At 46.1% G+C, this 15,201-nt stretch overlaps 1 protein-coding gene across 8 annotated transcripts in view; it reads left to right on the top strand.

Annotated features, from left to right (window-relative positions):
• Positions 1–13,209, top strand: part of MTMR3 (myotubularin related protein 3) — a 202,795-nt gene extending 189,586 nt beyond the window's left edge. The window contains exon 15 of one of the 8 annotated variants that reach the window (XM_064272490.1): positions 1,323–13,209. In XM_064272490.1, the coding sequence (XP_064128560.1) occupies positions 1,323–1,494 (172 nt within the window). In that variant the 3' untranslated portion in view covers positions 1,495–13,209. The remainder of the gene's footprint in view (positions 1–1,322) is intronic. The other 7 variants (XM_064272488.1, XM_064272487.1, XM_064272486.1 and 4 more) reach the window with 7 other exon arrangements.
• The last annotated feature ends 1,992 nt before the right edge of the window (positions 13,210–15,201 follow it).

The following is a 15,201-nucleotide window of genomic DNA, read 5'->3' as shown; positions in this document are numbered from 1 at the left end:
TTAGGTAGTCAAATTCATGTCAGGCTCTTGAGCTGAACTCTAACAGGTATGATACAATAAATATAGACATTCAGAAGTAAATTTAGGTAATTTTTCTGTGTGGCTACAGGTTCTTGCTGACTCATGCTTCTTGGAAACATAGTTAATAAAGTACTCATTGCATGCTAGAAGACGAGATTTTGTGTGTTTGGTTTAGTTCTCTATCCTTCCTTTGCTACGTGTCCAGGTTTTTCCTTTTGTAGTATTCTTTTGTCCCCAAATGGCATTCAGTGTTCTCTCCTCCTATAAGTAGTCCTTAACCAGCAGTGGGATTGCATCCTGAGGAGTGCAGATGTTTAGCTGCCTTCCCTTCATCTTTGGTGGGATGTGTCAGGCTCCTTGGGGTCTCCCATTTTTGGGCTTAATGGGATTGATTTGTCCTTAAGGGCCCAGCAAAAGTGGAATCATAAGGTGGGCAGAAACTCATCCTCTGCCAGTTCCCTTTCCTGTTAGCTCTGAAGGACATCAGTCTGGGTGTGAAGGCCTCCAAGGGGAGGAGGGGAGGGAGGCCTTCAGGCAGAGCTCTGATTTTCCCTGGAGGTGCATGGGGCAGGGGAGCGAGCCATAATTAACTGACACCAATCTAATCAGGGGTGTGTGTGTGTGTGTGTGTGTCTGCGCACGTGTGTTCATCTGTGCTCATCCTTCCACTTCTCGTTTCACTCTCTGAGCATGTGTCACGGGCTGCTTGTCTTCTGGCTTTGCATGCTGCCAGCAGAGCAGTCCCAGATGGCAGCAGTCTATACTCCATGTTGCTGCCCCTGAGCTCCTGGGGAGTGGCCCTTGGACAAGACTCCGCAGCCTCCAGCTGGGCTGGGGGTAGTTGTTTCTCTCATCTGACAGGCCTAGAGGCAGTGCCACTTGACTCTGGCCTCTCAGTGATACAAGCTACAAAGAGGCCTTTGTCCAGTTGAGTGTGGCCACTGAGTCTCCTTGGGCCAAGACTTACCCATTGAGTTTGCACTGCTTCTGCCCTGGGCCCTTTGTTCTCACAGGTCTCTCTTGAGTGGCATCCCCCTGTGTCCTGGTAACCTTGAGCTGTAGTGGTGGGGCATCCAGGTATCCTTGGCTCCAAAGTGAAAGTGGCAAATGAATACACTGAGTAGGGATGAGTGCCCTGCCCAGCTTGTTCTGGGTTAGAGAAATGGAAGCGTTTGATCTTAGAGGAGTTTCCAGCACATCTGAATTACACACAAAAAAGTTCTGTCTTCTGAAGTTGGTTTCCCCACCTCATTCCTGCTCACTGAAATTAACGTTGTTTTGTTTCTTTTTCTCATCTCAAGGAATTGTGGGAATGTATTCTGCTCCAGTTGTTGTAACCAGAAGGTTCCAGTTCCCAGCCAGCAGCTCTTTGAACCCAGTCGAGTGTGCAAGTCTTGCTATAGCAGCCTGCATCCCTCGGGCTCCAGCATTGACCTTGAACTGGATAAGCCCATTGCTGCCACTTCAAACTGAAGCTTAAGTGACCTGGGGCAGAGGCCAAGCTGCTGTTCTCCGGACAGGCCCACACATCCTGGGCAGACTGAGAGGCCCGTGCACTTTGGATTGGGGGCATGGAACCACCTGTGCAGAGTGACAGAATTTTGGGATGTACCACTGGATTGTAGATTGATTTTTTTTTTTTCCTGTTCCCACTCTCCCTTTTCCATTCTCCCTCTGCCCTCAAAAAAGAAAAAACTCCCTGATTGTCTTAAATTTTTTTTTAATGGAAGGCCAGAGGTTGCCCAGCCACCTGTAACTGCCAAGCTGCCTGCTGTCAGGCTAAGCTGCGGGTTGACTTGGCTCCTTGGGGTGGGAGGAGGCTGGTCAGAGCCAGGAGTGGAGGCCCGAGACAGTGAGCACAGAAGAAAATCAGTGTTAATGTTTGTAACCATTGTTCATGTCATCACCAAGTTAGAGCTGGTCGGAAACCTTTGCTGCTGAGAGGCCAGAGGTGTCTTCCCCAAAAGCATGTCCCGGGTGCCTTCTCCCAACTGATAGAAAAGTAAATGGAGTAGTTGTTTGTGGGGAGGGACACGGAGTAAATGGAACCCCAAAGGCCCCCTTTGGGGAAGGAAAGTGTATGTCCTCTGAGGCAGGGGAGAGGGGCTAGGAATGGATGGCCAGCCCAGCTCCTTGGTAGCAAGGAGCGGACTTCTGTGTTCTCTCCCATGGGATTCTGTTCTTAACTTGACCCAGATTTTACAGGGCTCCCTTCACTTTCAGGGAGTCTGCCTCCCTGGGCTACGCTGTGTAGCACTTCCCACCCTTGGGCATAAGATACAAACTGGCTAAAGTGCTGTGGCCAAGCCCAAAGCCTGCCCTGAACCCAGGCATACCTGGAATCCCTTTCCGGAGCCTGGTCTCCCAAACAATCTCTCTTCCTTAGCCAGCACGGGAAATCCAGACTCAGGGTTCCAAAAATTCCCCATCCCCAAACCAATCATGGATTTCCCCAGTAAGGGGTAGTATCAGCCTTTTAGAGTGCAAGCCTCGGGAAATGGGAGCATGTGCTCATTACAATTGGCCTTCCTCCTCCCTCCCACCTTGGGGCAGCAGGAAGAGCTCAACCAGGCTCCCCCGCACTGGCCTGTTCCTGTGGTGCCTGCGTGAGCACTGTCTGGCCGTTGGCCAGCAGTGAGGGGTCATATGGTGAATCTGCAGGGTTGCATAGAGATGTGACATGGCCCATAGGAGATTCAGGGCATCTCTCCTCCGTAAGCTTTGATGTGGTCCAAAAAAGAGCTTCAGTCAAGACTGGGGTGGAGGTAGGTATGGGAAGGGTGGAGAGGAGCTTAGGTTTGTGCTTTGTAACCTTGGTGTCCATGTTTTGTGCCTGCCCTCCCTCTCAGGGGAAGGGCCATGCTTGGCTATGCTCAAGCTACTGACTGGTATCAGGATGGATTATGGCAAGGGGCAGGGGTAAGGTCAGGGAGCACTCAGTTGTGATCCTGCCCTGTACACCTCTTCCCGTTTGTTAGTAGTTCCCTGGTCTCAGGAAGGTGGCCTCTCTGTGTGCCTGGGGTTGGTTAACACATGGCCCGAAGCCTTCCCTGGAGCTGTCAGTCTAGGCAAAGTCAGGAGAAACTGAGCATGTCTCTGACTTCCCAGGACATCAGGTTCCTTGGAGTTTGAGTTTAGTGAAACAGGGTGTAGCTCTTCTCCATACTCTGAGTGGTCTGGCCATGCAGGTAGGGAGAAGTTGGTCTAATTAAGGATTGTGCAGTTCCTAGTGACAGGTGCCAAGAGGTTACGATACGGGTTTCTTGGTGTGATGTACAGTGTGAATAAGTGCTTGCAGCTCTTAGTCCTTTTTGGTCAATGAAGCACTTTTTTATTAATATTTTTCTTTGTATGTGAACAAGGAACCGTAACTCTCCATAGCTGTACATATAACCCTTTTCTCCTAAAGAGGAGTCAGTCATTGCTCCTATATTTTTCATTTTTTGTCAAAGCAAGAAGTAAATACTTTAGAACTGTTAAATATATAAATAAAGTGAATAAAGTTTAGTGTTGCACATGGTAGCATTTGCTAACACTTCCTGATTCTCTTCCCTGTGACTTATCCCCTCTTTGTCCCATTTCCCTCTTACCCAGGAGAAACTGGGTTGAGGTGCTGCTGGGAAACTGGCCCTTTGGCAAAGGAAAACTGCACGTTTCTTTTCAATTCTGGACCTTGGCAAAGAGCGGAAGCCCGAGCACTGAAAACACTTTCTTGATGATTTTGCTCCTAACATCGCCCAAGCTAAAAAAGACAAAACCATCAGGCGTCCAAACAATCAGCCCTTCTTCCTTGTGTGGAGAATTGACATCAGTAGTGATTTAAACTCCCTCTGGTCTCCAGGCTTTTTGTTTGCCTCTGCTGCTCTGATTCCGGGGCAGCCAGTCCTCAGGCCCCTTAGTTCCCTGCACCCAGGAGCATCAGCGGCATCCAGAGCGGCAGGTAGGTACAGGGCCTCTTGTGCAGAGTAGAAAGAGATGTGGTGGGGAGGACTAGAAAATGCGACTGCCTGGCCTTCTTGGACAATTGAAATTTGGGTGGGCAGAGAGAGAACTGGGGACAGACACTGAACTGGATGTGGTTAGATTCTGCACCTAACTAGAGGTTTCCCTTCCCATTCCATCCACACAGAAAGAGGAATCCCTGCTCCTTGGATTTGCAACCTCTGCTTCCAACCAAGCAAGGCCATAGTATCTAGTCACTTCTTGACTAGCTCTTGCTCGTCACACAGGTGGATTTTCTTTCCCGTGCATCACTGTTGGGACAGGCTTCCCATCTCAGGGGTCTGTGAGTGAGATATTTCATGCAGTTCCTCCCTAGGAAAGATTGGTGTTGAGTGGTATCCGACTCTGGGGTTACCAGCCCGTCATCTCTGTAGTGAGTTGGCTGGGCTCCAAACAGTGACCCTGTTCAGAGACTTCCTGAAGGCCTGAAGCCTTAGGGGTCAGGATCTCCAGAGTCACTTTCTGGACGTACTCTCTGTCTTAATAACAGCTGAGCCGGTTCCAGTCCGAAAGTTGTGTGGGATGTCTAGCGTCTAATTCGGAATTAACCTGCCTTCAGTCCACCAAGGAGACCTGTCTGTGTGTTCAGACTAAGTTGTGAAAAACTTGAGTGCCTGTCATAGCCCACGTGTGTCTACACCCAGCTCCTGTAGATCCTGCGATCTCGTGTTGGGGCGGTAGATGAGCAGCTGGGAGTAGGAAGATGAAGCTCACACGGGCCAGGATACTGGTGAGACTGACGGTGCATCTCCGTGGGCAGGGCTTATGCCCTGCTAGCTGGCCTGTGGAGGAGTTTGGTCTGAAACAGAGGGGTACTGGCAGTAACCTTGAGCTGCCAGGATGTCATCCTCAGCTCTCATTTCCTGGCCCACACTTAACACTTCCCCTCTTTCCATACTTTGGGCCCCTTAACTCCACTCTAAAAAATGGTACGGCACGCAAACTTCCAGGGCTGCCGTAATCCACTGGGGTTTCCTAGTGACGATGTATAAAAAATGTTCTCTTAAGTGATTTTGCTAATGTGCTTACTGTTAATTTTCATGTTAGAAAAGAATATTCTCAGAATTAAAAAGGTACTGTGGCAGACTTAAAAGAGAATGAATAAAACCACGCCAGAAGATCTGTTAATTTTCAGCTATTAAAAACTATCAAAATGGGAATTGAGGGCATATCCTAGAATCAGATTACAAGCGTTTGTCCTTCAAATAGCTGATATGCTTGGCCGCTTACACCCGAGGCTAGGAGGGCCCTGTACCTATTGAAGTTGTTAGCTCTAGCTCTGCCATCTATTGAATTTTTAAGAACGAGGGCTGATTGGAAGGTACTGTTGCAGGGTTTCATTTTTTTCTGTTCAAGTGACCTGTCCTCAGGGCTGCAGCTGCAGCCCTGATTGTAATAACTGAGAATGGCTACTGGCAGTAGAACAGGAGAGTTAAAAGTTGGGCCCTGGCTGTAGAGCAAAATGGCTGGCTCTTCAACAGGAGTCCCGGCTGTTTAATGTCCAGTCACATCTTCAAGGAAGTTGTTCTAAGTTGAGGTTACATGATTTCTCAAGGGCAGAACTGACTGCTAAACATGATGCCCACTGTCCCAGCACATAACCAAACTGAAGCTTTGTTCCTCTCGGGCGTGTGCAGAGTTCATCCACTGCACATTCCATACAGATACCAGCTGCCCCTGGCCCCTCCCTAGGGCCTGCAGGTCTCCCGAACCATGAGAGGTACAAGAAGAGGAAGAGGAGGGAATACTCTCTGAAATGTTTTTTTTTTAATGCTGCTCTTGTGTTTTATTTATCACATAGGGTCTTTTCAATCATATCCGAGTTCTTAGTCAACTTTTCTTAGTGCTCATAGCAGTTGCGTTGATATTTTAAGTGGAATTTTACATCGGCATTCAAATTGACCTTTAACCGCTTTCCAGTTGTTTTTTAAAAAAGAAAACCTGTGAGGCTGAGATGCAGTTTAAGACATAGATTGTGTTGCTGCTGACAGTTGTGCTGCCTGTTGTAATAGCACTTATTCTGTGGGAGCCTCAGTGACCGCTGAAAGAAGCTAAATAAACGTGTCGTTTTCACCCACAGTTTTTCAGCCCTTAGGTTTGGTTTGCCCCTTGGAGGTCACTGTGGTTCTCTATTCAGTGCTGTGATAGTGTCATGTGTGAGGGATGAATCAGCTCAGCCACTTAGTCCAGGAAAGAGGTGGCTTGGGAAGGAGGGGGCAGCAGGGAGTCTGAGGTCATCTAGTTCCATGGTTTTCAGACTGTGTGGGGGGACGATTGTGGGGTGATGGGCCCCAGGCCCAGCTGATTTGAGAAAGCTCTGGTACTTAAAAGTCTGAAAAACACTGAGTTAACCCAGTCTCCTTATTCACTGAGGAAACTGAGACTCAGGGAGGGGCATAGACTTATCCGGGGTTACCCTGTGAGTTACCAGCAAAGTTTTAATAAGAGACCTGCTCGCCTGATCCCCTCCCCTCAGTGCTCTTTGGAATACACAAAACAACCAGTTGCCTTCAAGTTGACAGCAACTCATGACGACCCCATATGTGTCAGAGTAGAACTGTGCTCCTTAGGGTTTCCAGTGGCAGATTTTTTGGAAGTAGATTGTCAGGCCTTTCTTCCAGGGCATCTCTTGGTGGACCCAAACCTCCAATCTTTTGGGTAGCAGCAGAATGAGTTAATCATTTCCAGGAACTCCAGACAGAAAACAACCTTATATAAATAGCAGTTTTATCCTGGTTCTCTTTCAGTTAGCCAAACCAGAAATTTGGAGAGGAGCTTAGTGGTTGCTATCAGAAGGCTTAAATTGTGAGCCCTCCTCTCCCTCCTAACCAAAATCAAAAGGTTTTGATAGTGTAGTCTAGTGTTTTTGTTTTCTTTACCTTTCCAAATGTAAAAACAAATGATAATGTTACTAGCCTGAATCGTCTAATTTCAAATTATAACATTATCGTAAGTCTGGGGGGGTGGAGGGGAGGGGAGCAATTTTGACTAATGCAAATGGGCTAGTTGTTGCAGACTGTCTCAACATCAGAATCCAATTTCAGAATTTTGTTTTGGTTAACAGTGTGGAGAAGAATTCCTGACTTACATAGATGTGTTGTTGTTTGCTGCCGTGAAGTTGGTTCTGACTCATAGTGACCGTATATGCAATGGAATGAAACACTGCCTGGTCCTGCACCATCCTCACAGTCGTAGCTGTGTTTGAGCTGATTGTTGCAGCCACTCTGTCAGTCCATCTCATTGAGGGTCTTCCTCATTTTCCCTGACCCTTTACTTTACCAAGCACGATGTCCTTCTCTAGGACTGGTCTGTCCTGATGACGCGTCCAAAGTACGTGACACAATGTCTCGCCATCTGTCACTTCTAAGGAGCATTGTGGCTGTACTTCTTCCAAGACACATAGATTTTGTTCATTCTTCTGGCAGTCCACGGTATAGTTAATATTCTTTGCCAGTACCATAATTCAAAGGAATTAGTTCTTCTTTGGCCTTTCTTACTCACTGTCCAGCTTTCACAAGCATATGAGACAATTGACTTAGTCCTCAAAATGACATCTTTGCTTTTTAGCACTTTAAAGAGGTCTTTTGCAGCAGATTTGCCCAATGCAGTTTGTCATCTGATTTCTTGACTGCTGCTTCCATGGGCATTGGTTATGGATTCGAATAGAATGAAATCCCTGACAACCTGAACCTTTTCTCCGTTTATCATGATGTTGCTTATTAGTCCAGTTGTGAGGATTTTTGTTTTCTTTATGTTGAGGTGCAATCCATACTGAAGCCTATGATCTTTGATCTTCATCAGTAAGGTTGTGTCATCTGCATAACGCAGGTTGTTAATGAGTCTTCCACCAATCCTGATGCCCTGTACTTCTTCATATAGTCCAGCTTCTCAGATTCTTTGCTCAGCGTGCAGATTGATTAAGTATGGTGAAAGGATGCAACCTTGACGTACACCCTTCTTGACTTTAAACCGATCAGTATCCCCTTGTTCTGTTTGAACAACTGCCTCTTGATCTATGTGTAGATTCCTCATGAGCACAATTAAGTGTTCTGGAATTTCCATTTTTCGCAGTTATTCATAATTTGTTAGGATCCACAGAGTCAAATGTCTTTGCATAGTCAGTAAAACATAGGTAAACATCTTTCTCATATTCTTTGCTTTCAGCTGAGATCCATCTAACATCAGCAGTTACATCCCTCATTATCTGGGAGTTCCCTGTCAGTGTACTGCTGCAACTGTTTTTAAATTATCTTTAGCAAAAATCTACTCACGTATGATATTGGTCCATAATTTTCACATTCTATTGTATCACCTTTCTTTGGGATTGACACAAGTATGGATCTCTTCCAGTCGGTTGGCCAGGTAGCTATCTTCCAAATTTCTTGGCATATATGAGTGAGTGCTTCCAGTGTTGCCAGTGTCGCATCCATTTGTTGAAACATCTAAATTGGTAGTCTGTCAGTTCCTGGAGCCTTTTTTTTTTGGCCAGTGCCTTCAGTGCAGCTTGGACCTCTTCCTTCAGTACCGTCAGTTCTTGATCATATGCTGCCACCTCAAATGGCTGAACATTGACCAGTTCTTTTTGGTACAGTGACTCTGTGTATTCCTTCCATCTTCTTTTGATGCTTCCTGCGTTGTTCAATATTTTACCCATAGAATCCTTCCATATTGCAATTTGAGGCTTAAATTTTTTTCTTCATTTCTCTCAGCTTGAGAAATGCTGAGTATGTCCTTCCCTTTGGTTTTCTAACTCCAGGTTTTTGCACATTTCATCATAACACTCAAGCTGCCCTTTGAAATCTGTTCAGCTCTTAGTTCATCATGTCGTCCTTTCACCTTAGCTACTCTATGTTCAAGAGCACGTTTCAGAGTCTTGTGACATCCATTTTGGTCTTTTCTTTCCTGTTTTTTAAATGATCTTTTTGCTTTCTTCATCTATGATGTCATCGTACAGCTCGTCTGGTCTTCAGTCGTTAGTGTTGAATGCGTCTAATCTATTCCTGAGACTGTCTCTAAATTCAGATGGGATATACTCAAGGTTGTACTTTGGCTGTCATGGACTTGTTTTAATTTCTTCAGCTTCAGCTTGATCTTGCATATGAGCAGTTGATGGTCTGTTCTGCAGGTGGTCCCTGGCCTTCTTCTGACTGATGATACTGAGGTTCTCCATCGTCTCTTTCCACAGATATAGTTGATTTGATTCCTGTGTGTTCTATCTGGTGAAGTCTGCTTGTATGGTCACTGTTTATGTTGTTGAAAAAAAGGTATTTGCAATGAATAAGTCATTGGTCTTGCAAAATTCTGTCATGCAATCTCCAGCATTGTTTCTGTCATGAAGGCTAAATTTTCTAACTTCTGGTCCTTCTGTTTTGTTTCCAACTTTCACACTCCAATCACCAGTGATTATAAGTGTATCTTGGTTGCATGGGTGATCGATATCAAATTGTAGAAGTTCATAGAACCTTCAGTTTCTTCATCTGTGGCCTTAGTAGTTGATGCATAAATCTGAATAATAGGCATATAAACTGGTGTTCCTTGTAGGCGTATGGATATTATCCTATCACTGACAGCATTGTACTTCAGGATAGATCTTGAAATGTTCTTTTTGATGATGAATGTGACACCATTCCTCTTCAATTTGTCATTCCTGGAATAGTAGACCATATGATTGTCTGATTCAGAATGGCCAGTGCCAGTCCATTTCAGCTCACTGATGCCTAGGATATCAATGTTTATGCAGCCCATTTCATTTTTGATGACTTCCAATTTTGCTAGGTTCATACTTTGTACATTCCATGTTCTGATTATCTGTGGATGTTTGCAGCTGCTTCTCATTGTGAGTCATGCCACATGAGCAAATGAAGGTCCCGAAAGCTTGACTCCGTCCACATCATTAAAGTGGACTCTACTTTGAGGAGGCAGCTCTTCCCCAGTCATATTTTGAGTGCCTTCCAATCTGAGGGGCTCATCTTCTGGTACTATGTCACACAGTGTTCCACTGCTGCTTATAAGGTTTTCACTGGCCGATTTTTTTAGACGTAGATCACCAGGTCCTTCTTTCTAGTCTATCTTAGTCTAGAAGTTTCGCTGAAACCTGTCCACCATGGATGACCCTGCTGGTATTTGAAATACTAGTGGTATAGCTTCCAGCATCACAGCAACATGCAAGCTACCACAGAGCAACAAACTGACAGACAAAATTCCTGACTTACATAAATGGTTGCAAATGATAATAGTCATAGCTCGCCTACAGTCTCTGGTTATTATTGACAAACCCGAAGTTGGAGCTTGGAAAAGAAAGACTAATTGAATAATATCCAACACCTTTCGTCCTTACGTTGCATATTATCAGGTAAGAAACATCTAAAGGTTATAATCACTAAAATTATGCAATGGTGAGAACTGCTAGGTATTGACTGTGGCTTGGTCTGATGATCACAGTCCCAGGCTAGGGCCCTCCCAATCAGTGACCCCCTTATATGACCCCAGAGAAGTCCCTACATGCACAGCAAGGAAGGCCTTACTATGAGGTCCCCAGGCACCCTAAGTTCATGCGTGTGTGTTAAACACTGAGTGTACATGTTAAAGATGGTTTTTAGTATTTAAAATGGCATTTGAAGCAAATGTTTGCAAAGGGCCCCTGAAGCGCTGCCACAAAAGCCAGTTAGGTGGAAAGAGCCTGGCTCTGGAGGCCACAGACCTCCAAAGGTTTGGAACCCCATCCCTGTGCTGGCCACTGCATTAACTGAAGGTGGGTTATGAATGCTCTCTGAGCCTTTTTCTCATTTGTGACAGAGCACTTGGCGTTTAAGAAGGGTTTGAAGGTTGTGTGCTTGGTAAACGCTCCTTCCTCCACCATTCCATAGGTGAGATGGGACTTCTGGCGGCACTGAATGGTCAGAGCCTGACAGCGCTTTGGCTCCACCACATACTAGAACGAGAAGACAAGTGACCCTGCCTTGGCTTCTTCCGCATAAAACCCATAAACCCAAACCCATTGCCGTCAAGTGGATTCCAACTCATAGCAACCCTATAGGGCAGAGTAGAACTGCCCCATAGGGTTTCCAAGGAGCGGCTAGTGGATTTGAACTGCCCACCTTTTGATTAACAGCTGAGCTCTTAACCACTGCAGCACCGGAGCTCTCTTCTTCCACATACAGGGATATAATTTTGACCTGGAAGTATTCTCCTTTGAGTCTTACACTGAATGGGAGACTTAAAAGTTCATCTGTGTATTTTATTAAAGAGTTAAAAAAAAAAAAATCTTTAAAAGCATGCAGGTATTCTGGTACATGGGTGCTTTAAAACTAAGTGGTAATCTTGTGTAAAAGCAATGAGAAGTGGGCTGAGCAAGAGTTTTTTTTTTTTTGCAACAGAAACTGCTTGTTGGGGTTGAGTCAGTACCTAAGAGCTCTAGAAGCCCTGCCATGGCAGAAATCCTGGGGGAGATCAGGGTGGCCCCACTTTACTGAGAACTGATGAATTATTTTTTTCTGACTAAAGACTGAGTAGTAAGATGTTGCGAGTCTCTGGGCGGTGCAAATGGGTAACACTTAGCTACTATCTTTAAGGTTGGAGGTTCAGGCCCACCCAGAGGCACCTTGGAAGAAAGGCCTGGCAGTCTACTTTCCAAAAATCAGCCATTGAAAACTCTAGGGAGCACAATTCTACTCTGACGCACAGGATTACCATGAGTCGGAATTGACTCAACAGCAGTAGGTGTAGTACGATGTTGCAGACCAGCTCTGCCAGGCTGAAGTGGGAGGTGCAGCCAGCTGTGCCTTACCTCAGTGCAGCATAAGTATGCGAGGCAAAGGCCTGGGCCCAGGCTGTGCGCTGTAGCGAGAAAGCCCCCATGAATATCCCAGAGCCCTAGTTGAGAAAGGGAAGTAGAGACCTTGCATTCACTTAGTCCTTCTTCCCATCTCCCAGTGCCAGAGGGGCCCGGAGTTGGTGAACATGTTTCAAGCTCGTCATCCAAGTTAAAAGCAGACGTGAGTTAGTGGTAAATAGCTCCCCTACTCTATTTTGCCAGTTAGAAGATCAGTCCCTAGAACAGAGGGTTCTTTCAAGTCGTCCAGAAGGTACCAGCAGGCATACTCTGTACTGGAGGCAGCTCCCATTTTTGAAGTCCCTACCAACAACAGATCAGCCTTTGGAAGGAGATGACTGTAACAGACCAACCAGCTACTGCTTCAGAGACTCCTGGATCAGTCTGGGAAGAGAGCCTGTATGCTGAGAAGATGAGGACCGGTTGAAATCTAGGCCAGTAATAGAACTGCCTTGCCTCAGTCATCTCCCTAAGGCGGGGGGTGCAGGTAATCAACTGGGAACCCCTGACCCCTGGAAGGGGATCTTGGTTCCAGTCAGAGTGGGAGGAGGGGGATTTGAACTCTCTCCACCCCTCTGATCTTGGAGCAGCATCCCCAGAGGAGCTCAGGGCCAGCACCACCCCCACCCCCACCTCCCCAGGAGGCAGGCATTCCTGTGGTTAATTCAGGGAGATGGGTAGCAGTGGGAGGCATTGGTGGTAGGAAGGACCTCAAAGCCTGCCTTCCCTCAGCTGCTGTGCCAACATCATGTAAGCTTGAGAGGATAGGGACAAATGTAACTGTCACCAGCAGGGCTGCTTTTCTTTCTGCAAAGCTGCCAGCTCCTCTTTCCCCCATGCCCCACTTTCTCTCCCAAAGGTACCCAAAAGTTAGAGACCCTGGTGCCCATGTAGGTTCAGGCCAGTGAGCAGGCCAGGTCTCATGCAGCCATCTCCCAGAGGTGGCTCTGCCATGGGCTGATTGTTAGGCTCAAGACACCAGTGCTGGGCAGCTGCAGGTAGGTTCTGTTTTCTCCTGGAAAGGAAACAAGCTCTTGCTTTTGTTGCTGAGTCTGAGTTGGCTGAAGTGGGAGGCAGACCAAGCCCCTGGTTGCTGAGCTCTGAGGGCTCTGCAGGAAGTGTTCTCCTGGTACTTCCTCGCCCCTCCTAGAAGTGTGGGCAGAAAAGGGGCTCAGGGACTGTAAGGGGACTTTGAACAAACCCCGTATGTGAAAGCTTCAGCTTATAGAAGGCATTATGGAGGCCATCTTCATAGAAGGTTCTACTACAGAATTTTGTCAGTAGTATTTTATATTTAAAAATAATTATTACACTGTTCACTATGAAAAACTTAATACATAAGTGTATATATAATTACAAGTAAAATTTCCACTTCCTAAAGGTAACTGGAGAGGGCAGTGGTTGGTCAGTGGTAGACTTCTCACCTTCCATGTTTTTTTTTTTCATGTGGGAGACCTGGGTCCAGTTCCTGGCAAGTGCCCTCATGCCCAGCCACTACCCATCTATCAGTGGAGGCTTTTGTGTTGCTATGATGCTGAATAGGCTTTAGTGAAGCTTCCAGACTGAGGTGGAAGAAAGGCCTGGCCATCTGCTGAAAATCAGCCAGTGGATCACAATGGTCTGATCCCATTGTGCATGGGGTTGCCATGAGTCTCGGGGGCTGACTCAACAGCAGCTAACAGAGGCAACTGACTTCTTTAGTGGGTTTTTGTTTTGCTTTGTTTTTCAAATGCTAGTCAACAAAGCTTTACTCATTTTGGGAGTCTGTAACAGATTAGTCAAACTATGGTACATGATTTTCAGTCAGAAATCCCTAATACTTTGGGGGCAATTGTTTTAACAGAAATGGCTCATTGAATGACAAAGATGGCATTAACCAGAAGATTTAGAATAGAAAGCCTGGGACTTTGTACCACATCCATCATGTCTTCAACCTCTTTTTTTTTCTTGCAACTTTGGTTACTTCCTTGTGCCTCCAGCCTGAAAAAGCAAGTTTTTGCTGTCTCTGCCTCAAGCAAGTGCCCCGGCTCTCCTTCCGTTTACTGTTAAAGTCCTCGGAAAAGAGGTCAACTCACTGCCCCTTCACTCCTCAGCCTGCTGCAGTCTGGCCTTTTCTCCCACTGCCCCACTGACACTGTTCTCACGTGTCCCCAAGGGCCATCCATATTCTCTAGCCCCAAAGCCTTCCTCCTCTTGACCACTCTGGGGTACTAAACGCTTGATTCACTCTCTCCTAAAACTCTTTGTTACTGTAACAACAATACAACCTTGGAAGCCTCCTGGTTCTGCTTTTGCAGCTGGTCTCCAGGTTTCTCTGCTTTACAGTCTTCCTTTCCCCACTTCCTAAATAATAGCACCCTTTGATTCAATTCTCTCTGCCCCCATCCACACATGCTTTCTTGGAGATGTACACATCTAAGTGTTTAAAATGGAGACTTTATTAACCGTACCCCAGTACCCAGTGCCCCATAGAGTTTCCAAGGAGCGCCTGACGGATTTGAACTGCCGACCTTTTGCTTAGCAGCCGTAGCACTTAACCACTATGCCACTTATTAGCCATAGTGCTATATAAATTTGTTCCTTGATTGAATAATGGGTGGGCTGCCAGGGCTGCTGTAAAGGCCTCCTCCCCTGGTGGTTTGGGGAAGAGGCTAAAGCGTCAGCTGTTGCTACCTGTACAGTCTGGTGGCGGAGCTATGGCCCCACCCTTTGCAACTGAGAAGGCCCTGCTTCCTGTGCAGTTTCCAGCATTTCTGCTGATTTCCAAGCTGCTCCAGGGATGATCGTTTTCTTTTCTTGGAAGACAAGAGATGTTGCTCCTTTGGCCTGTTTCCTGCTTGTAGAATTCCAAGAGGCAGACATTCTTCCCTTTCATTCTTTATCTCCTTCAATCTAAACTGATGGGTTTTCTGCTGTGGTAGTTGATTGGATCCATCAGTCACAGGTTTAATCTCTGTAACAAAAGATTGTGTAGCCATGTCCTTGGTGAACATTCTAGGACACGTGTCCCTTGTACAACTGAATTTTCCAAATCTTTAAGTTTTGTTTTCATTTTGCACAGTTGATTTTTAAGTCCATCTCTTTCCTCTCACATTTTACTATAAGCAGCAAGGAAAAACCATGCAGCCCCTTTAAGATCTTGCTTAGAAATCTCCTTGGCTAAATATCCAGGTTCATCACTTATATGTGCTAACTTCCACCAAACATTTGAACATAATTGAAACAAGTTCTTTGCCACTAGATAAAAAGCATCGCCCTTCCTCCAATGTCCATCACATATTCATCACTGCCTTTTAAAGCCTCACCAGAAGCATATTTAATGTCCACATTTCTATCAGCTTTCTCTT

This window comes from Loxodonta africana, chromosome 19, assembly GCF_030014295.1.
Source record: "Loxodonta africana isolate mLoxAfr1 chromosome 19, mLoxAfr1.hap2, whole genome shotgun sequence".
NCBI classification, from domain to species: domain Eukaryota; kingdom Metazoa; phylum Chordata; class Mammalia; order Proboscidea; family Elephantidae; genus Loxodonta; species Loxodonta africana.
The sequence above is the reverse complement of the archived record's forward strand: the minus strand, read 5'-3'. Positions and strand labels throughout refer to the sequence as shown.